This window comes from Balaenoptera musculus, chromosome 7, assembly GCF_009873245.2.
Source record: "Balaenoptera musculus isolate JJ_BM4_2016_0621 chromosome 7, mBalMus1.pri.v3, whole genome shotgun sequence".
NCBI lineage: Eukaryota > Metazoa > Chordata > Mammalia > Artiodactyla > Balaenopteridae > Balaenoptera > Balaenoptera musculus.
This window is the reverse complement of record NC_045791.1, coordinates 52,001,303-52,025,747: the sequence shown is the minus strand read 5'-3', so window position 1 is coordinate 52,025,747 and position 24,445 is coordinate 52,001,303. Positions and strand designations below refer to the sequence as shown.

The following is a 24,445-nucleotide window of genomic DNA, read 5'->3' as shown; positions in this document are numbered from 1 at the left end:
AGAGCAAAATATATCCATGACTCTCAGTTTTCTATGGACCACAATTCACAACTTGAAGCTTGAGAAGATAACCCAGTTTGGTTTTACAGAGTCTCTCTCTCTCAAGGTCCCAGGAAGAAAATGACTCCTCTGCTTATGGGTTACAATTCAAGTGCAGCTTCACAGCTTCCGGTGAAATATCCTGCAGAGGCTGTTGGTGATTAAGCACGCGTCTTCTTATATAACAGTTTTAACCTAAGATATCAACCACGTTAGTGCAAGGAGAAGAACATATTACTTGAATATTGCTGGAAGTTGCATTTTTCGGTGGGGAAACACTGACTTTAGCTAACTTTTGGAAAGATGGGTGAAGAGCTATCAGGAAAAGCTAAATACAGACAAAAGGGAAGCTAAATACAGACAAGGGGAAACAAAACTGGCATGCTAACGTTCCCTGGAATAATATTCAGGTCCCAGCTAATGGGAAAGTACAGGTATGATGATAAAGTGACATTCACAATTTTATGAATTTCTAGTATGTTAAGTTTTGGTTTTTTTTCTCTCCTCCAACTGCCCTCACCACCAAGGTTGAAAGGGAAAAATGACAGACTGGATGTTTAAAAATATATGTGGATATTAAATACCAACTTATCTAATAGGACACATATGCCACTGACTTCATTTTTGTAAGCCTTGTCCCTGGCCATCCAACTTTTCAGAGAAACAGTTGCCTTAACCCAAGATCAGCTGAAACCACTGTTGAGAGTCACTGTAATCTCACTGACAAGCAAACGTATTTTAGGGACAAAAGCCTGTAACTTTGCAAATGTGGGGAGGCAGATTATGGAATACAAACCTGGGAGCTGGATGTTTCAAAGAGCTATGGTTCTCATCTCTTTACTGAGAACAAAAAGATACAAAGGCGCACAACAGCTAAACCAATGCCATCTGTTTGGAAATTGTATTTTAAACACAAACAAAATCAAACGCTCCATATGCCGTCACTCCTGAACATTTGCTAGAACTTTTTTGAGTATTTATTGTTAGAGTGTCAGTGTGGTCAAGTGAAGAAAGCAAAAAAGCCCGACGGGAAGTCCCCTGGACTCCCTCCAGGCCCGTTATCACCACGCATGTCATGTGTCCTTTTAGGGGATGCTGTACTCTTTCTGCCTCTGTTTATTCACTCATAAAATAATTTTACATGTCCCTTCTTTTAGACTTCAGGAATTTTGCAAAGCAGGTTTTTAGCCTCCGCCAGGTCATGACACACATAGAAAAAGGGTACTATTCGTGTGGCACAACCCGGCGAGCTAGGCCAACAGAGGCGCTCCGGTTGCCCAGTTTGGCCCGACTGCTTCGATATCTTGGCACAAGCATAACTCCCCAACAACACACCAGTGCACTGCAGCACAGCACGAAGACCTATTGGAAAATGTATTTGCTTCTAGGTGATGTTAATACTATCACTTCTTTAAAAAGTTCCTAAATGGAATATGAAATTTTTACTTGAAAGCACATAAAAATGTGCATGACTCTTCATCACCCCACTCCTCAATCTCATCGAGCTTTTCACAGTTTGGGTCTGTGTTAAGACTACTTAAGACTCTACAAACACTTGCAGTTCTTTCTGTTCCCCATAAGAAGCAATAAAAGGTGTGGCTTTCCTCACGGTGACATTCACTTTGTGAGTCTGGCTGAGAGTTGTTTTTTTCCATTGGACTTTCTGCCTGGAGGCATCTCAGCATCCTGAGATGAGCCACTCAGCACGTCATTCCTTTCCAACTTTAGCCAAAGGACCCAAACAAAACATCTTACGCTGATCAGAAGTGAAGCTCAGTGATTTTGTTCTTTGCGGCTCTGATTCGATCTGTACCCTGTTAGCTTTCTTAAACATTTCATTATGTGACTTTTTATATGAGCAAAGGAATGTCATACTTTCAGGTCCAAAGACAGCTTCAAACATTTCTATAAGTCCTTTTCTTTGAATCTCCTGCAGTCTTCACTAGCATCACCTAAAATCCATCAGTAGGGGAGAAATTTAACATTTTCAGTTGAGAAACTTAAAGAAATTTACAAAGATCTTATTGAAATTCTTATTGATTTCATTAACACTCATCTAGTTATAATTTTAGTATTAGAATGACAGTTTCAGTAGAATATATTTTAATTATTATTACAAATATATAATAATAAGCTTATAACTAAACATCAAGTTTATAACTGAAATCATTCCTTCTTCTTCCTGCACTGCATCATTTTATTTTTGCTCTTAGAAGGAGTCTCCGGGAAGACAAGACAACACCCTCCTCATGACAATAAATGCAGTTCAAACTGTTTTAAACTGAAGGCTGCTTGCAAAATTCTATAACAACCGGTTTCCCACAGGCCACCAGGCTGAGTGTCTCGTTTAAAAATACGACAATATTAAAGATTAGATGGTTGAACAAACACCCGTGCCAGAGTTCTAAAGCTTTGAGTCTCTGACTCGGGCAGAGAAGGCTTGCACTTCTTCATCAGGTCACTGCCCTCCTCTCAAACCTGGACTCAATCATGGCCAAGATGTGAGGACCGCATGCACTCTACTATCTTTCTGACTTACAGGAGGTACCAATAAGACAGCAGGACGCTAATCAGAAACATTTGAGCTTCAGAATTATACTGAGAAGATTTACTTATTGAGAGTGGGACCCTCTTCAAAATGCCAACTCTATTCACACTTGGTGTATAATTTTTTTAAAACTGAGCTTTCTTTTGCCAGCCTGGTCTGATAACACCATAGATTTCAATACTTTGAATAAGTTTGGTGCAGATAACGTTAATAAATTAGTCAGGGGAAATGGCTGTGGAAAAAATTAGGATTTTCTTACCAGCCACTCATAACTTTCTCTGTAAAGTGGATAATAATATTTAGTTGCTGGGGTAAGCAGAACTTAGAAAAATTCAAATGATAGAATTCTAGCTGTAATGCATATTCAAAATGAGACTAAAATGTAAGCTTTATTTTCTTTAATTGCCTATACAATTCACATGGTAAAAATTCTCAGGCATTACAATCAATAAAAAAAAATAATGCCATAGCCGTTTTCTAAAACTCATTTTTCTTCTTAGACACCATGTTATATACCTAAATTGAATTTTCTATCCAAAGTCCTTCTAACTGAGCGGCGTTACTTCATCCTTCCCTTTGTAACACAAACAGTTAAGAACAAGTCTCTTAACCTATTTTAGATGCTTTCTTACATTGAGTGATTTAAACATACTCTGTTGGGAATTGCTGAGAAAGTAATGCAACTTGCAGAAGTTTCTAATTCGACATATTTTCACCATTAAAATCCAAGCGTATTTTAATGTGTTGTAACCTGCTGATATGAAGTCCAATATTTCAAGTTGTCTTCACTGATTACTGTAGCTAAATTCTTTTGCAACAAAGGTTGGGGGATTTTTCAGGTGTGTTATGGGAAAAGTGTTTGAGCAGAGGAGGAGAAAAGACTTGAAAGCAAGCTACACCTCCTTTCAGCAGGGCCTGAGACCATCTCTCCAGACTATGCAAATTTATCTAAAATGATTATGCTTGTCAATCAGATGACCCAGTTAATTTTTCTCTCACCCAAAGCACTGCATAAGCTAAATAAATCACAGAGCAACCTGATTTGGTCTACCTTGCCCCCTACAGACTTTTCCAAGGCTCACTACTAATCTCTTTCTCCGGTCTTGTTTGGAGACCACATTCATTTTCATAGTTAATTTGTACAAAAAAGACAAGAAAGACAGACAAACAGAAAGAAATCTCATCCCTTAAAGTCTCCCACTGTTCTTGACAGATGGCTGTGCCCTATCCCCTAAGCCCTAGTCCCACAGCTACAAATGTTGATCAGAAATATTTAGAACACGAGACTAAAATGCAAGATACTCTTTGAGACAAAACCTATTTCCCCAAAAGTGTCTACCCATCTGAATTAACTTATCGTTTGATAAACACTTATGAAGCACCTACTGTGTGTTAGGTACCATGTCAAGCACTTCCCTGTTTCTTATCTACCAAAATTCACAGAGTGACCAAGAATTAACATCACTGGGTTCTTTTTATACTTCAATACAACTAGCCACAGAATAGTATATATTGCTTCCAATGCGCTTATCCAATTATGTACAGAGGATAAGTTTATGGAGCAGGTATTGCTGGGCCAAATGATATATTGGCAGATTTGCCCTAAAAGAGGCTGCTGCCCTGCCACAAACTACTATGAGTGCCCTTGTTTCCTTGTTTTCCTGACAGCCCAGGTATTATCTTTATTTCATCATAGCCTGTTTGATAAGCAAGAGAGAAATTTTCATTTCTCCTATTAAATTTTGAGGTTGAACATTTTTGCATATAGTCATAGGTCATTTGTATTTTTTCCTTTTATGAATGTCCCTTTAAAGCTCTTGGTCAATTTCTTTCTGAAGGGGTGTTTGTTTGTTTGACGAGCAGCAATGGAGTAGAGGGTATAAATCCTACTATTAATACTAGGGTGGGGGCTCCAGCCATTTCGGTTGGATATTAAAGGAAAGGCAGACCTAGAGAATTAAAATACTCAAGAAAAACTACAGCAGAACCTTAGGCTAATATGATAATAAAACCAATTCTCCCATGCTATCATAAATGCATTTATGTAATGTAATATAATTTTAATAGTTATATATTATTCCACAATATAGCGGTATCAAATTTATTTAGCTGTTCTCTTAACTTTTTCTAGACTTTTTAAAAAGGCAGATTATGAGTAAATTATTGGGATAAAGGATCTGACCATTTTTAAAAGTCCCTCAATATACACTGCAAAATATTTCTGCACAAAAACTGTTCCTTTATACTTCCACCAGCATGCTAAGTGTGTTTTTTCCATTTCTCCCATTTCTAGACTCTACCAGAAATAGTTTCATTTTGTTTGGACAAACTGTTTCAAAGACACACTTGAAAATCTGCCTTAGAATTTTATAGCCATCTCTTATAAGTGGCCTTTCTCTTTACTGCAGGCCTTGGTATTCCATGAAGAAAGATCGGAGGCTAAATCTGATCATTCAGGAGGGAACATTTGATTCATATGAGTCGAAAATTCCCCAGATCAGAAACCAGCATGAAACTATATCCTTAGCATATGCACCTGAGATGATTAAATTCTATCTTGGGTAGACAATATTAGTTTTCTACTCAACATTCATTATTTCTTGCTTCTTTCCCAATAGAATGCTTATATCATAAGGGCAACAACATGATCAACTTAAATATTTTTTTAGGTTCTCCTGCAGATAAAGGAGGGCCATGAGATGTAAACAGAAGGCACTGCATAGGGCCTCTAGGAAAATCCTTTTTGTCCTTTCACAAAGAACGCAGCCACGATGGCTGGAGCTCCAGCAGCCATCTTGAGACCATGAAAAAAAAGCCAAGAGAATTGCAGGGGCTTGGCCTTGCCTGACATTCTTGATATCCTGAATCAATACCAAAAACTGCCTACCCTCTGGAGTTCTGGTGGCATGAGGAAAATGAACATTTATCTACTGAAGTCACTGTATTCCAGTGTCTCTTATTTAAGTAGAGAACAATTCCTTACTAAGGCACTATTTTAAAAAATATATTCCAAAGAAGTATTTTTCATCTCCGTGAAGGAGACTGTGAATTTTTTATTAGGAACTGAAGTTATATTGGATCCTTTTAAATGCTGTAGCATTTCTTCCATTGGCCAATGAAGAGCCCTAGCAGGACATCAGAAGGAAGGAAGAAAGTGAGGAAAGAGAGATAAAATACTCTCTCTTATTTCGCAGCTTCCTTCCTGTGTGGTTGTCTTGTGTTGACTGTGTTCTTGACTGAAGGTCATCTCTCTTCTCAAGACCCTTCTATTCACATGGATCTTTCCTACCGGGTTCCAGACGCCATGACCTTTCCTTGTCTTTTAGGTGTATGTGCTAACAGCTCCACTCTCATTAGCCCCCAGGGTACCCTACTATCCTTACTATCCTTTATAGTTTCCTTATATCCTGCCCATAACCTTTTAAAATAATCCCTTTATTAAGCAATCCCCAATCTATCCTAATTTGAGTGTGCAATCTATTTCCTCCTGCGATTCTGTCTGATACATTTCTTGAACTTAGTTACATAGAATCTTGTAACTTTAGGGAATTCAGGCATGACTTGGTCCAACCTACTCATTTTTTAGTGATGGCTAACTGACTGCCTAAAGCCAAGTCAAACACCTCATCTCTAGACATTCAGTCAAGTTTGTTTTTGTTATTTGGGGGTTTTATGAGGTTTTGTTATTGTTTTATCTGTATCTTGATTCTTCCTAAATTCTATCTAGTTATAATTCAGCCTTCAATGAAAGAAAAAAACCAAGCGCAATTTTAAAACTCTAAAATACAACATATGAGATTTCTGGGACCGTTAATACTTTTATAAAATTAGTGGCCTAAGAAGTCAAAATAGAGTAACATCTAAGTTCAGACTGATATTAATGAGAACCAGGAAGTAACTGCTTTCAAGGAGAGCAAAAATACTAATGTATGTTGTGCATAAAGTATCTGAGCATTTACAAGTGGATCAGAAAATATTAGCCCCACTTTGCAGGGAATTCAAAGTAAAATGTAAAATGATTTTATCTCAATCTTATGTTCCATCTTTCAGTCTAGAATTCTACTAAGAATTCTCCTTCTCTCTCTATTAAGTATGGAAAATTGAGCAATAGCTAAGTAATATATCTTTTTAAAGATTTTTTTTTATATGGACCATTTTTAAAGTCTTTATTGAATTTGATACAATATTGCTTCTGTTTCATGTTTTGTTTTTTTGGCCATGAGGCATGTGGGATCTTACCTCCCCCACCAGGGATCGAACCTGCACCCCCTGCATTGGAAGGCAAAGTCTTAACCACTGGACCGCTAGGGAAGTCCCCTAAGTAATATTTTTTTAATTAAAAAAAGAGTTAAGGTGATGGAGAAATAAACAGAGCTCAATGTTTTAGTCTTTTAGAGAATTCTGAGGTTTTTAATTTTTTTTTTTTAAAGGGATCAGTTGTTTTGTTCTGTTCTGTTTTATTTTAATGAAGAAGGAAAATACTATAGCAACCTACCTTGGCATTTTTGAGAACTACACCCCTATCTTTTTTGGATTGCACGCATGTCTTCTAGCCCCAAGGCCTTAGATCCTGGCACAAAAATTTCCTAATGTGGCCATAGCTTTTAAGGGTTATTTGATGAATTATAGTGTCAAAGGCCCCAAAGAGAAGTCTCACTGAGAAACCTATAACAATCTACAAATATTTGAAGAACTGCCATGTGGAAAAGGAAGTAGCCATTTTTTTTATTGTCCTGTTACTGCGAAGCAACAAGAAAAGTCCTTCTATCAAGCTTTCTAACCATACAATTGATAGTCTTCAAAATTAGTCAGCTACTCTCACTGGTATAGAGATTCTTAACGTGTGATGCAGACCCTTATGGAACCATGAAGATGTTCAGGAAGTTCTTGACATTATGCGCAAAATGGTGCAGTTGTGCATTTGTTCATTTTCTGGGCTTAGGGGGCGTGGATTACATCAGCTTCTCAAAGGGGCTCAGGATATAAAAAAGTCTGCAAAAGAACACATGAAATCAGCCTGCATGACCATTTGTCAGGAGTGCTAGAGAGAAGATAATCACCCTAAGGTCAATATTTATAATTCAGTGGTTACAGATAATATAAGCAAAACTTTTATGCAGTGTGTGTTCAATCCTCTAATCCTTCAGCAATTATTTACAGGTTGTTCATCAAATAATTTGCTCAGAGTGGTGGGTTGGAGGGAGCATCTATTTTAACTCCCCCTTTATGGGGAGAGATAATGTGATGTACTTTTTTCCAATGCTTTCCCACAGTGTTCGGTAGAAACTGCTACATGAAGTGGAGGCTCCATTAATAAACTGAATAAGAGGATGCAGTCTAGAACAAAGAATGGCAGCCCACAACACGAGAAGACCTGGACCCAGACGGCAACCCAAGTTGAAGATCAGAGGGCAGAGTGCAAGTGTGAGGCTGTGAGCTGAACTGCTCTGGGTGTGGATAAATATAGCAGTGAAGGGCAAACAGAACGGACACTTTGTAATTTGACCCTTGGAGATTTGGAGTGGATCCTTGGATGCTCTGTCCCCCACCCATACCCCAAACATTCAGACCCTGGGTAATGAGTTAGCATGCAAACTGTCCTTTTGGAGGACATATCAGTTAAGAGCTGAAACAAGCTTAGAGCTCTTTGCACTTATCTGATTTCTGCACAAATGCAGAGTTTGGCATTTAAAGTTGGTGTGTGCCCACTGGGAGAACCCAGCCATTGTGTCCTGGCATCAAAACTTCTCCTTTGAAATTAGGATAGTGTGTAAACTCATCCCTTAAGAGCTTTGTAGATCTCTTGCATTTGTTTCTGGGGCCTGTTTGAATTTGTTCTTTAAAAGAGGCTGCTTAGAGAAAATTCCCGGCACCAGTGTAATGAAAAGGGATATCATTAATTTCTTCCTTTAAAAAGGAAGTGTTCCTTTGGGACCACTGATCTTTGTGTATATTAGGTCAGACAAGCCCAGCCTAGTGTCTGGGTTTACCGGCTGTTCTAACTACCCACCGCCAAGCAGCCTAACTGACCCTCTGCACAGCAGAGAAAGGAAACGGAGCTCTGAGTCGGTGGGAGCTCTAAATAGTCCTTATACCATTTAGGCGGATTACTGAAACATGACTCCTTCCCATTACACAAATTGCCAGACACAGAAAATACCAACAAATTAGTCCCACGCTTTTTAAATGTGGTAAAGTTCCAAGGTGATAAACTCTTAAGACTCATGGTGGCATCGAGAAAAAAACCAATGCAGTTTGTAGAAATCTTAGCACACTCCATAAGACTTGACAATTTGAATAGAAGGAAGGAAGGAGTTGTTAACTTGAAAATTAAGTGCTTTCATAAGTGATTCTCATTTCAGGAGGGAGAAATGGCAGCGGCAGCAGCTGAACATTTATTAGGTGCCTTACATATGCCAGGCTCTATTCTCATGCATTAAGCCCATAATCTGGCGTCTTATTTTTGAAGGACAAAGTTCTGACCCAGAGTTCCCTCAAAGCTGCCAGAGCATCTCCAACACTCACAGGCGTGCACACACACACACGCACATACACACACACACACTCACACACATCCTAGGAACACAGATCACAGAGCAGGAAAGTTCAGTGTAATAAAAGGCTTAAATACTAGCAAAGCAGTGGAAATAATGGGCAAAATGTGGACAGGTTTGGGGTGGTGGGCAGAGCTCAGGAAGGCTTTGGTTTAGGATAGAGTACAGTGACTTGCAGGTGATCAGGAGACCGCTGTGGACTGTTCTGAGTTGGGAGAAAAACTGTGGACTCATTTAAACTCAATTGTTTATCTTGAACTTCTCCCTCCTGTCATTATCCCAACTTCATATTCACAGTTTTATAAAAAATGTATCTGTTCCCTTTTTTAAATCACAAGTAATTTTAATCTAAATCCAGCAGCAGTCTGAGCTAAACAAAACACTTACACTTAATGCCAATAATCCCCCAGGCATGGCTTTATGTCCCTTATTTTGCCTTCTTGCCTTTGAGCCTAATCAGGATAGAGCCCATGAAGTCCTAAACTCTGGCCAGGAACAAACAGTCAAATAACTTGAGTGTAATGCGGCAGACTTCAGGGTCTACAACTGAACATACAGCTAAGTGTTCATCCCCTTGAGGTTTCTATTTTTCTCTGTTGCTCTGAAGAGCAAAGAGGAAAATACATTTAAGAGGCTAAAATGGCCGTCCAAAGTGCCATCAAGAATGATCTGGGCCCTGAGAGCTGGTCCAGAGGCATCACTTCCTTGATTTCTCCCTAGAACACAGCTCTGGGTTGGGTTCCAGCTCTGGGTTGACCAACTGGGACTCAGTTTTCTCATCTGTGAAATGAGAAGGTTGAGCAAAAGGATCTCAACCAGATGCTCAGAGACACAAGAATGGATTCATAAAATGGGATAGTGTACAGCATTGAAAACAAACATGTTAATCTTAAAATATTATGTTAAGAAAAAAAGAAGAAGAAAAAGCTAGAAACCAAAGAATATATGCTGTGTGATTCCAGTTATACAAAGCTGAAAAGCAGGCAAAATGAAACTATGATATTTAGGATGCATACTTAGGGGGTGACCTCGAGGGAGGAGGAGGAGAGTCATCAGGAAAAGGTAGCAGAAGGCTTCTGAGGTGCTGCAAGTTCTCTCTTCTGAGCTCAGCTGTAATTGTGCAGGCGCTTTATAATAATTCACTATGCTGTCCATCTCTTTTTTAAACCTTTTTTTTTCTGTCAGCATGTTACATTTCAGAATTTAAAACTAGGTTAAAAACAAAACAACCACAATCTGGTATCTCTCATGTGTGAGCTTTTCCTGGTGTGAAGAGGGAACAGGCAGAGGGCCAGAAACATCTTTCACTCTTTGCCTGGCTGGTTCTTGATCCCCCTTCAGTTCTCAGCTTTGGTGTCAGCCCACTGACCCTTCTCTGCTCCCATGAGACCACGAAGGTATCCCTGTCGTAGAACAACTGCAGGGTCACCAAGCTCGATCTTACTGACACCCTGGCCGAAGGAGATTTGATTTTAGGTTTACTTATCCATTTTTCCCTAGGAATGTAAACCCACAGGGCAGCCTGGATCTTGCTGCATATATACCACCAGCACCCAATATAGCACCCGCCACTTAATAACTGCTCAGTAAACATCAGCTGACAGAGTACCTGAATGAAAGAGTAATAAAGGTGCATTTCACTCTCTCCCAGCCCTCTTTGAACTTAAACCGACAATTTCTCTCTTGCTAAGTACAGTTTTTACTGGAAGCAGACAACCCCGAATCTTCCTGGTCATTCTAGAAGTTCTAGTTACTTAAAAGAGAGTCAATAAAAATGAAACAGAGAAAAATCTTACCATGGTCTGCAAACAGTTGTATAACCACAGTGTTTTCCCCCTCATTTAATTTTGGACTATGTCTCTCTTGCCTCCCTATAACACTTAGAATTGATTACATTTAATTTAGGGAACACACTCATGTCACGGTCCTCACATATTCAATTACTGAACAACCAATCACCTTGTTCCTCTCAGGCTGTTTCCTTTTCTGGGAAAGGGAGTGGGTGCTATACTAAGATGAGAGCCAGGTTTATTTAAAAACATTTTTCTCCCTGATTATATACATAAAAAATTCATTACTGCTCCACAAAACACACTGTTAAGAGAGTGAAAAGACAAGCCCCAGACTGGGAGAAATATTTGCAAAACACATACCTCACACAGGACCGGTATCCGAAATATGCAAAGAACTCTTAAACCCTCCAAATAAGAAAACGAACAACACAATTTAAAAACGGGCAAAAGATGTGAACAGACACTTCACCAAAGAAGTTATACAGATAGCAAATAAGCATATGAAAAGATGCTCCACATCAGGGAAATACAAATTAAAACAACAATGAGATACCACTGCACACCTATTAAAATGGCAAAAAGCCAGAACACTGACAACACCAAATGCTGGTGAGGATGAGGAACAACAGGAACTCTCATTCATTGCTGGTAGGAATGCAAAATGGTGTAGTCATTTTGGAAGACAGTTTGGCAGTTTCTTATAAAACTAAACAGGTACTCTTATCATATTATCTAGCAATCACACATTTTGGTATTTACCCAAAGGAGCTGAAAACTTATGTCCACACAAAAAGTTTATAACAGCTTTTATTCATAATTGCCAAAACTGGAAGCAACCAAGATGTCCTTCAGTAGATGAATGGGTGAACAAATTGTGGTACGTCCATATAATAGATTATTTTCAGCAATGAAAAGAAATAAACTATCAAACCATGTAAAGACATGGAGGAATCTTAAATGCATATTGCTAATGGAAAGAAGTCAATCTGAAAAGGCTATATACTGATGTATAATATGTGTGATTCCAACTTTATGACATTCTGGAAATGGCAAAACTATGAAGACAGTTAAAAAAAAAAGAAATCAGTGGTTGCCAGGAGCCTAAGGAAAAAGAGGAAGGGATGAATAGGTGGAGCACAGGGGACTGTTAGGCAAATAAAACTATTCTGTTTGACACTGCAATGATGGATACATGTCATTACATATTTGTCAAAACTCACAGACTGTACGACACAAAGAGTGAACCTTAATGTGAATTATGGACCTTGTTAATAATAATAGATCAATATTGGCTCATCATTTTGAACAAACAAGCCACACTAATGCAAGATGTTAATAACAGGGGAAACTGGGGGGAGAGGGAGAGGTAAGGGAGTATATGGGAACTCAATACTTTGCGCTCAGCTTTTCTAAAAACCCAAAACTATTAAAGTATTAATTTAAAAAGAACTCAAAAAATTTATTACTCCCAATCTTGGAAAACAAATAAAAGTAAAAAAGAAAAATCACTCCACGCCTACTACACAACTATGTTTCATTTTAAAGTTGAAAAGAATCCTTTAAAATGAAAGAAATGAGGCAGCCAAGGTTAACAGTGAATTTGTGCTGTTTCAAATACATCGAGTAAGAAAAGAACGTAAAAACAAAATTCCTCTCGGCACGTTTTACAGCCATGCCATCAACGACCAATTCTGAAAGCCAAGCACCTTAACTTGACTCACACATGCCCCCACCCCTGCCCTGCGTTGTTTGGCAGCTACGCTCCTGACATCCTGGGTCAATGCCAGAACCTAACTTGGCATCAGCAAAGAGGGCATCCTGACCTAATGCACTCAGGAAAGCACTGTAAAAGTTTCTGCTGCACCTTCCTCAGAAATGTTTGCAGTAACAATCTAAGCAGAAATAATGTCCCAAAACTATCCAACTTTGTAACAGGCTTTAATGAGCTGCAAGAATGAGAACAGGCTGTCACAAGGCTGTCCCTGAGGTATGTGACCTTAAGAATTGTGGCTGACAAATGACCTCATGGCTTCTACCTACCAGCCCTCACGGTGGCAGCCACTTTCCCCTCCAGCCTCAACTCCTCCAATGGAGCCCAAATCTCATTGACTCAGCTGGCTGAGGGGTGGATGCAGTGCTGACCTATGTGGACTGCATCCCTTCTTCCTTATCCTCCACACCCCCAAATTTCAGGGAGAATGCTTTGCCAAAAGGAATCTTTGCCTCTTGGTAGGTACCGTATATGGTTCCTGTAGAAAGCCACAATTTTGCACAGGAGCCTCAGCTGGCGTAAACTACCATGACTGCAATTGACGACCCAAGCACTCTGCATTCTCCAAAATTACAAAATTAAGCAAGACCCAGACAAAATCTAGTAAAATGAGGAAAGCCTTTTAAACAGAATAGGGAAGGTGTGTGATTAATATAAATGGGGCTATGTTAGAAATTAAATTTGGGATTAGGAGAACTATAGTCTCTCCTCTTTCTCCTTCCATTCCTCTGCCTCATGCCTTCAAGCCTCAAACCATGCATTCCTTATGTTGGCCTTGCCTAAATTCTTTTGCAAAAAGCCAGGACACAAACATTATGGCAATGACATACATATTAGAGATACAAGCAAATATTCAGACCTGGTAGGGTTTTGAGCACTTCCGCCTTGCGGGAGGCTAGCAGAGGCAGTAGAGTTTATAAAATAGAAATATCTTTTAAAGGGAGTAATTTCTAATAATTTTAGAAATTGAGACACTTTTGAAAGTCTGGAACACTCCCCTCTTCCTCCTCTATAGCAAAGTTACAAGTAAATGAAACTTTGTTCTTGACAACTTCCTGAGAATTTAATGAGACCACTTGAGATAAGTGTGGACACGCAATATGTTACCAAACTTGCTTCGGAAAATAACAGCTGCAAAGACCCAGCTATTAGAATTGCATTTGTCTCTTAAGTGTCTTAGTTCACTGCTGGGGCTGTGTTTGGCATACAGTAGGTGCTTGATAAGTGTCTGTTAAGTGAAGAATAGAAAACCATATATATAAAGTTCACTTTTTCTGATTCAATAGAGTATCATAGAGATAGGGGATGTGGTTCTCAAAGGGCAGTCCCCCAACGAGCAGCACCGCATCACCTGGGAACATGATAAAAATACAAATCCCCCCTCTCCCATACCCCACACAAAATCAGAAACTATGGACTGGGCCAACAACTTGTGTTTTCACAAGTGCTCTGGGTGATACTGACATTCCTGAAGTTTGAGAATCACCAGCCTAAAAAAGACCCTTTAACAAAGAGGTGTGTTATTCTACCCCCCACACTAAAGGTAAGAATTCTAGGCCCGTAATTCCTTTACCATCTCACTGAGAAAAGTCCTGAGACCGAGGCTTCATGATGAGGGTTTATGGTGAATTCCGTGGCACCCAGGCAGGAAGAAAGGATGGATCAGCCATATGGGAGCCAAAAAGAGCAGGGATTCGAAACACCAGAGACGACCCATATGTGAGGGCACAAGAGTGGCCTCTAAGCCTTGTGTGTGGCTTTCTGCCACGGCACTGGGTGCGGGACAGGGAGGCCCCAGTAGCCTTGCCTCCATAGGGTCTGGCTTCCATGTGCTTTCCCGACAGGGATTATGTTGCCTTTGAGTCTCTGTTGTAGGAACACGCTCTCCCTGTCAAATGGGCGACATCTGAGCCCTTTATGATCACAGTGGTTGTGGTTTGGCAAGCTGCTTGTATCCCCTTCCAAACACAGGCGGCAGTGTGAGGTGATTCTGTAGCACAGATCCAAGGCTCAGTCTTGCCTGATACCGTGATCTAATTAAAAAAATTAGTTCTCGGCCCAATCAAGTTCAACTTCCAGTATTATTATAGGATGACCAACTTGTCCCAGTTTGCCTGGGGAGTTCCGAAAATCCACATCTTGGAAAACCTTCAGTCCTGGGAAAATTGAGATGTTTGGCCACCCTAAGGATTAAGAGTTCCAAGGATAAAATACAGCCCACGTTTGCTTTCTGATAGCTGAACTTCTGCCAAGATCAACAAAATTTAGTGATGAGCAGTGAGGAAGGCAAAGGCAAATAACAAAGTAGATGGCATTAGAGAAGTAAGTGGGTAAAAGAAAGGGTGTGTGATTTGTTCAGCAAATCTGAAGAAAGATCTGAAACCAGATCACTAAAGCCCGAAATTAGACGCTCTGGCAGGGGCAGACCCTGACACTGCAGGCTGCCACTGCGACCCCCTTGGGAGGCTGGTACAATACCACCTGCTCCCCAGCTCCCTAAAAATGTACTAGCCTCCATCTTTAAAAAGCCATGTAGTTAAAGTTACTCTTAGCAAATGCAATGACTTTTTGACCTTCAAAAAGAATACGAATAATTTATACTACCTGTAGACGGGAAGATAACCAAGATAACCAAGATAACCTACTACTTCATGTAGGTGAGGTATCACAGGAAACCCAGGGGCAGGCAATGACGGTCCTTGAACAAGCAGGTCACAAACTTAAACTAAGCTTGTATACTTCACACTAAGAAAATACAGGTAAAGCACCTAGTATGTGCCCAAAGTCGATACCTACTACATCTGTGGCAGTTCCCTTTCTTTCATTCATTGGGATTTCCTCACATTCCCCACTCAGATCCCCTTTTTTATTGATAAAATGCAGAAAAAGATGCTTAAAACCTGTTCTTTTTTAGGCCACGACCAAGGAGAAAAAGAGAGAAGGTGGAAGGAAAGTATGTTACAAAAAATGAGCACATTAACAATAGCAGGAAACACCAGCTTCATGTTGAGAGAGAAGAAAGTTCAAATAATTAGGCACATTAAGTAAAAATCATAATGGCTCAGGGTCATTTAATGCACGGGTAGGCTGTCCCATTTCACAATGGTCTCAGAGGATCTCTGCGTTACAGCCAGTGTGACAACTGTTGTTAATAATCATGTCCCGAGACACTGAGAATAAGGAGAACTGTCCAGTACACTTAATATGAAAGGGAGTTGTAGGTTTTAGAAAGTTTCAGCTGTCTGGAAATTGTAACTTACATAGAATATCTCATACATTGATAGCGTCCGTAGTCTATCCTCAACCCAGTCGCTCCCAATTCACTGAGTTTATACCCTTGCTACTCAAAATGTGGACAATATCAGCAACAACTGGAAGCTCCTTAGCACTGAGGAATCTCAGGAGCCACCCAGAGCTGCTGAATCAGAACCTTCATTTTAACCAGATCCCCAGGGTGTTCGTTAGGCCCTATATCAGCTGGCTCCTCACCTCCTATGATACTCTTCCTTGCTCTCAGCTCCAATCACCCGGGCTTCCTTCTACTCTTCACATTTTCCACGCACGCTCTCTCCTCAGGGCATCTGCCTCGGCTGTTTCCTTTGCCTGTAATGCTCTTCTCCTAGATATCCACATGGCTAATTAGCTCACCACCTTCAAGCCTTCTCAGTGCAGCCCACCCTGACCACCCTATTTAAAAGTAAACCGTCCTCCCAATCTCTTGCTGTATTTTCTCCCCTATAACACTTTGCCTTTCTAACATCCCATACAACGGACTCATGGAATATGCTTATTGTTTATTGTCCCTCTGCTAGAATGCAGCATCATGAGGACAGGACTTTCTGACCGTGTTGTTCCCTGAGGTATCACACATGCCCGGAACAGTGCTACTGAAGTGTGGTCTGCAGGCTGACTCTTGCTACTGGTCCCGACTATCAATAGATCACTAAAGAAATTTAGAGTAATTTAAGTTAGAGCAAGAAATTTTGAAAAGTTTAGATCAATTTGATACAGACACCACACCTATATGTGTGATTATTTACCTAGTAATTCATTTTTACTATATTTCACAGAAGTATCAGACTGTGCACATTAGATATTAAACCACCCAACCCAAAACTGGTCTTTTGAAACTGTTTTGAGAGGCACTGGCCCAGGAAAGTTCCTGGCACTTAGTAAGTGTTAATAAATGTTTGCTGAATAAATAAATAGAAGAACAGATGGTTAACGAATAAATTTGGGGGCTTCTCTGGTGGCGCAGTGGTTAAGAATCCGCCTGCCAATGCAGGGGACACGGGTTCAAGCCCTGGTCCGGGAAGATCCCACATGCCGCGGAGCAGCTAAGCCCGTGCACCACAACTACTGAGCCTGGGCTCTAGTGCCCGTGAACCACAACTACTGGAGCCTGCAAGCCTAGAAGCCTGTCCTCTACAAGAGAAGCCACCGCAATGAGAAGCCCGCGCACCGCAACGAAAAGTAGCCCGTGCTCGCCGCGACTAGAGAAAGCCCGCGTGCAGCAAGGAAGACCCAACGCAGCCAAAAATAAATAAATAAAATAAATAAATTAATTTTAAAAAAAAAAGAGTAAATTTTTACATAGTAAAGCCAGATTGGGTCTGTATATACGCCTGTCAGTACAATTAAATAATTTCTGCTTGGATCAGTGGCAAAGTGATCCGTACTATGAACTTCCTGGGTATACTGTGCTTTCCTCTCCCGTGTGAGGAATGAGTCGATCTCAAATGGATCAGTTAAGGGCCTTTCTGAGATTCTCTGACTGAGGGGCAGAAGACAGCCTTTGTCCGAGCCCCAAATCTGCGCTCTTTCGCCTGCCTGCTCTAAGCAGAGATGGCCTGATTAAGCAACTTTAGATTTACTCCCTGCCTCCCCCTACCCCCATATCCTCCAGACCCCTTTATGAAACAGTGAAGTTAGCACTCACGGCAAGGTAGAAGGCAAAATCACTGGGTGTTGGTGTTTTCTTAAAACTGAAAAGGTCATAATATTCTCAGGCTTTCACAGAAACATGGATTGAAATAACAGGTCAGTTAAGGCAAAGAATTAAACATAAAGGTACAACTGGCTAAAATGTCTCTTGCAGAATAAATATACTCTTAGTTTTGCAGCTTATCACCTTGAAAACGTAAACAAAACTGGAAAACTTTTGTTCTTCAATCCACCTTTGTTGCCTTCTAAGGTCAGGAGGAATCTGATTTATAAATGCTTTTTCCTGCCCAAGCCTTCCTTCCCTCTCCCCCTGATCAGAACAACAACAGCAAGAAAATGAAACGACTTGGATCTTTTTAACTTGTTCCACTGGTATGCTCTACCTATTTGGGGGTGCCTAAGAGATCTTTTATTTTGTTCCAGGATTATTAAAAATACGGTTTAAAACTTTCTCTGACGCATTCACTCAAGAGTTTCATTTCATTCTTGCTTCCACTATATTTCATCACAGCTTTGGATGCTCAAGAATTCAATTTAGGAACCTAGGCTAGGTTGCAAGGAGAGAATTCAGAAAGAAAAGATAGGACCCCAGAGAGTTTAAAATCTAGTAGATGCATGAAAATAACTGTAATACAAGGCAGAATGCAATAAGTACTAAAGGAAAGTCAAAGGGCTCAGAGGAAGCCATTGTGGACTCTGAAGAACGGAGAGGACTCAGAATGAACAGTAAAGGAGGACAGGTGGGGCAAGGGAGCAGCACGAACAAAATCACAGAGGAGAGAAAGAACACACTGGGCATGCGTGGAGGAGAGAGAGTGGTTCGGATATTCTGAAGCACAGAATAAGGGAGAGAGATCAGCGGACGATAGAGCTAGAAAGGAAGATTAGGACCAGAACAGAAACAGCCTTGTATGTCATACCAAGAAGTTTAGAGATGATGTTGGAACAATGGGGAGCCACTGAAGATTATAGTGGAAGAGAATGTTATGATCAGGGTATGCTTTAGAAAAGCTCCTCAGATATCCATGCATGAGGGAAGTTGAAGGAGGAAAAGAATGGAAGCAGGAAGACCACTTAGGATACTGTTTACAAGAGTTTAAGGAGAAGTCATGGTAGTGGTGGCAGACCCAACAGAAAACCATCTAGATTGGAAGGAAGGAGCAACTGTGACAGGAAAGTGCATATGAACCATTTACAGCAAATCACATGTGAAACTTATTAAAAAGTTTGACTTTTGGGGATCCTTTTCTAAATAGAAAGGGAAAGATGATTATAATCCAACAAGTCTCCTTAGTAGTTAATTTAAAATACAATATATTTTTACTCCTCCTAAACTATACCACCAAAACTTAATGCCTTACAGTAAGAACTTTATTTCTCTACCCATTTTTTATACTTAATTTGCATTTATATAATATCAATAGCAGTAAATACCACTGCAGCATCTGACACAATAATGTACCCTTACTATGAACCAGACACCATGCTGTGCCCTTTACTTCTACTAGCTTATTTAATCCTCAGTACAACCCTTTGGCTATGAACTACCATTTCCCTAATTTTATATGTGTAGTTATTGAGGCAAGGAGTTGTTACATAGCTTTATTAACACTACACAGAAAGCAGAGATTTGAATACAGTCAGGTCTGACTCCAGAATCTGTGCCTTTGGCTACTCAACCATGCTTTAAAATTTTCTTTTTACGTGTATTTTAAAGTAGAATGCTAAAAGAGAACAAAGACCGGATGGGACACATAGAAAACAAATAGCAAGATGATAGATATAAACCAAAATATATCAACAATCTCATTAGATGTAAATGGTCTAAATATCCCAATTAAAAGGTAGAAATTGTCTGTTTGGATAGAGAAAAATGCCAACCAAATTCGCGCATAATGGATTCTGTCCCACCACACGATCTTTTTCCTCAATTTTCTTTTTTGCACTACTCCTACCCCTACCTCATGTGGCCTTATTCCTAAACACTATCCGGCTGTGGGGAAATTAGTCCATTGGACAGTTTTATCATTTTTGGCATATTCATTTAAAAGGTTCTGCTATAATACACTAATCCTCTCTCATCTCTCTTGAAGAGTTTGCTTTGTATGAACTGAAGGTCCTAACACATTTATTACGCATTTCCCACTTCATATTTTACTACTTTGTCACTGAAAAACAGACTAAGAAGAAAATTTGAGAAACCTAAGAAACTATTGCATATTTCAGAAAAATAAATGAGGTCAATAGTAAGTGCAATATTAGTATTTTAAGTTGAAAAGATTTTTTCCTTTGGAATGATCCACCTTGTGCTTAGTATTTCCTGGTTCATAAATATTTCTTATGATCATGCTTCTATTTTATCTTCCAGAAGTATTGATTATAGCCATACATATGGCCCCAAACTGACTTTTTACCATATTCTGTAGCGAATAATTTAGAAAAGGGGTCAAAAATTCTATTTTCCATAAGAGTGTGGCAAGATGTCTACATTCTTGCTGAAAGAACAGCTGTGTTGCCAAAACGGCAGAACTTCTCTCTAAATCCATAGTCTTTACCAAGCCCTAGATTTTGACCCTGAACTATCTGCTCCACTGAAAGCTGGTCAATTGTTTATCTTTCCTTTAAGAAAATAAAGTTTTTTTAAAAATATGGAACGCTTCACAAATTTGCGTGTCATCCTTGCGCAGGGGCCATGCTAATCTTCTCTGTACCGTTCCAATTTTAGTATACGTGCTGCCGAAGCGAGCACTAGAAAATAAAGTTTTAAAGCAGTTTCCTAATTTGAGGTTCTTACAAGTAAAGGGAAAAGTATGGCCTTTGATATTCATTTTCTTCCTTCAAAAAAGTAAACTTCAGTGGCACAGGTGGGCGATAAACTACTACTTCTAATGCAAGTTTTGTTTCCAGTCTTTATGGCTTCCCAAACCTGAACTTTCTGCTAACATTAGGTTATACTACTATCTGCCTTCTACACAGTCCTGCCTAAACAACTCATTAAAAAGTACAAAAGCATGCAAATGGTAGAAACAGCTTGCAATTCAAAATGTTCTTCTTACCAGATTTTGCAGGGGCTCCCCTCGAGGGACTCAGTCCTGGGCGATCTGGAGCAGCATGGCATGTCTGAGAAAGAGAGAGACTCAGTCCCAGAAACTGAGTGCTTCAGAAAGACCCAGTAAGAGAAACATTATTTTTATCCTCTGATGAGGCAGCCTTAGAACTTGGCTTCCATTTAAGTAAGGGACCCTTAACCTCAATGGTACTAGGGAAAAATCTAAGTGTATTGGGGTCATGTGGTTAGTTGCACGTGTCTTGCAGTAGAACTGAGTAGAGGTCCTCTCCTTGGGGCAATTAGCTGCAAAGTCTCAGCACCTTTTGCTTCATCCATTTATTTCTTCCTCTGAACAAGCCAACCTAGCCCCCTCTTAAATTAATTATAGTCCATGTAGAAAACAGCTATGTGCTGATTTTCTCCTATACTAATTTTTATCCCTAAGAAAGAAAAAAGAAAACCTATAGGAAGGTATTAATCTACTTAACATTTCTAAGTATATCATCCAAAGGATTTTGTTTTTTTAATCTTACATATGCTCAGCAGAGTTACTGGCAAAAACTGTACATTTTCTTCATTTCATCCTTTCAACATCAAATAGTAGGCAGTAAAAATTGGATCAGACTTCAAAGCCTGCTGTGGGCTCCAAGTCACAGAGAGACGCCTCCATTTCACATATTGAATTCGAGCAGGATATCAAAGTGCTACCAAAGAACCTCAGGTCCTTACTCAAAAAGAGGCTCTAACATCTGTAGAGAGTGGAGTGCACAGACAAATCACCTCAGGGAGCAGCTAGCATTTATTCTCAGCAGCAAACTCCCAGGCTTTTGATTCTCTCTTCACTGTACCTCCCTGTCTCTCTGCTGAACCAAAATTCTTTAGCAAGCTGGGCTTTTGCCTCAAAGCCTTCGAACTATCACTAACAGTTCATGTTTGGATGGCCTGACCAAGCCACCATAGACAGGCACCACGACCACGGACTTGGATGAGTCTGTAATAAGGATACAGTTACTTCAGAATCAAGATGTCCTTCTACCTCATTTGAATGTCCTGCGAAGACATCACACCCTTCTGAAGAACTCTGGGCTTGTGAATGCCTAAAAATAAAAATAATAATAATTTTTAGAAGGCCTGAACATGATAATTTTAAAAAAAACTTAAAGAGGGTTGCTTTCCTCCAAAAATGGATCAGAAAATACTCTTTAAATAAGATTCCATTGTTTTCCATTCCAGTCCTTGGTTAGAAGGATATGGTCAACTTAAGGAAATGCATCCTACCAGGTGCTGCTCATACACCCACAGTCAGCCTGAGATGCTAAGACCCAAGAAACTGCCCCTTTTAAAGTTGTGTGATCCAATCCAGTTTACTATTGGCGTTCACAGACTTTACCGAGTAGCCAACCAAGTTGATGCTAAGGCTCTACTTCCCACCCAGCACATTAATCACGTTGTTAAATAATTCAAAATAGATCCTGTAGTCAAATAAGTTTGGGAAATGCTGAACTGTACATAGTTTAAGAGGTTTCCTTACTGCAGAATGATCTTTCACAATCACAATATGCATTTATGGGTTTCTGAAGTGGGGTGTATGGGGGGAGAATTCAGTTTCCTTAACTACTGTAACCGAGAAATTTAAAAAGTGATAACCTATTAATATCTAGTAATGTTTCATGGAGCAAAGTTTGGAAAAATCAACTGTGCTGTGCCCCAATTTCCAGAAATTGGAACACACTGTATAAAAGTGTGATGATTATAACTCACTGTTATATAAACAGACTCTTACAACTCCTTTCATATGGAACCCAGGAATGTGGAAAGCACTGACTAGGGGAAGGGAAGTCTGGATTCTAACTCCTGCCTCAAGATCCCTGATCTTCCTCTCTGGTCTCTGTCTCTGTCTCTCTTATACACACACATGCATGCGTACGCGTGCACACACACACACACACACACACACACAATTGGGTAAATTTCTGTAGTATTCTGGGTTCTAGTTTCCCTCATCTATAAAATTAAGGGATTGAAATAAGTTATTCCTAAGGGCTCTTCTAGTTCCACATTTAAAATCTTATTCTTTACTTAAACTGACAATTTCATGTTTTGAATTTCTGTGAATGGTTCATTGGTATTACCTTCAAAATGCATCTATATACATTATAAACAATATACCCATTTAAAAAATATCACATCAGTACCTGGGGAGAGGAGACTATGATGAATATAAATATATATTTATTTGTGTGTGTATAATTGTTTATCATATGTCTCCCACTATGAAACGTAAGTTCCAAGAAGGCGGGGACTAGGTCTGCTTTATTCTGTACTCTATATTAGCATCTAACCCTGTGCCTGGTACACTGTAAGTGCTCAATAAATATTTGACAACTTGAATGAATGAAAGGGCTAGGGGACCCCCAAAATATGGGCCATGAAGAATACCCTTTACATTAAAATTAAATTAAGTAGCATTTATATAGCACTTCATATTTTTAAAAATGCTTTTATATATCTAATAAGAATTTCACAACCATTTGAGCTAAGTGCTTTAACTGTCCCTATTATATAGCTGAAGAAACTGTAGTTCAGACAGGGCAACGCATCTGCCCAGGGATCATGGCACGTACCTGGCAGAGCTAAGACACTGACCCCTGTTAGTTTGACTCCAAATCCTCTGCTCTTCCTCTGAACAATGACACCCCCCTCTCCAATGCCCTTGGGTCTCTGTGCATTGGCCCAAGGAACTCATTCCTGTCAGCTTAGGCAGGTCTCAGTGGCAGTGGGACACCTATAGCACAGGTGGATTCAGTTCTTCTAGGAGTCCTGGTGGGCTTTGGAGAAAATCTAAGGAAGAGAGTTTAGCTGTTGAATTACCATGGGGTCTCCAATTTCTGCCTTTCCTGCACCTACAAGAAAATGAAACCTCTTAAGAACTCCTCTTGCTTGCATGGCTTTTCAGGTCCCAAGGTCAGTGCAGATACCCTCCAACAATACACTGGCAGTCAGCTCATCAGTTTGACTACCTTCTCATTCAAGCCTTTGGGAGAATCTAAGGCATCTCAATATAATTTTTACACGTGTTACATGGTTTTAAAAGGCGGATGCAGGATGGGTAGTGTCCAAAGGCAAATAGATGAGAAAATACTTGACTAAACAAAGTTAGGCAGGTTTCTTTCCTAAGAGGATTTCTAGAACCTTTAACTTAATAATATGCACAGTGAAACCTTAAGAGTGGGAGAGAACAGGCAGCATTCCCCAGACGTTACCCTAACAATAGAATCCTCCCCTGGAGCATGTCCGAGGCCCTGGTTCTTACAACATGCCTTAGAAAACACTAACCTGAGCAGCCCTTACTTGAAACAAGTTCCAATTTGCCTTTTAAAAAAGGGTTAAGTCAATTTTCTTCAAAAGTCTAACTGCCTCAACTCCTTTGCAGCAAATTTATCAGATATGTTGTCATTTGCCTCAGGGACTTGAGCCTGGCAACAAATGGATAATGCTTTGCAAGCTGTCACCACCAAAATAAGGAAAAGCACAATGAAAAAATATCCAATGCTTATTGCCTGCACACATGCCACCAGGCCATGGTCAAAGCATGGATACATGGTTATCTCATCTAATACTTCCAACAACCATGTGGATTGGTTCTATTTTTATACCCGTTTTACAGGTGAGGAAATTAAGACTCAAGAAGCTAATGACTTGTTTCATGTCATAACTAGTAAATAGTGCAGCATAAAACCTGCCTAC

At 39.8% G+C, this 24,445-nt stretch overlaps 1 protein-coding gene and 1 non-coding gene across 2 annotated transcripts in view; both read right to left on the bottom strand.

Annotated features, from left to right (window-relative positions):
• Window positions 1-24,445, bottom strand: part of MYO3B (myosin IIIB) — a 375,922-nt gene that overhangs the window by 54,627 nt on the left and 296,850 nt on the right. Inside the window, 3 exon segments of the mRNA XM_036857648.1 lie at window positions 20,706-20,775; window positions 20,777-20,806; window positions 21,735-21,795. Coding sequence (XP_036713543.1) covers window positions 20,706-20,775; window positions 20,777-20,806; window positions 21,735-21,795 — 161 coding nt within the window.
• LOC118898622 lies at window positions 20,292-20,398 on the bottom strand. Its single transcript, XR_005020766.1, has one exon. It is a non-coding gene; the product is annotated as a U6 spliceosomal RNA (small nuclear RNA).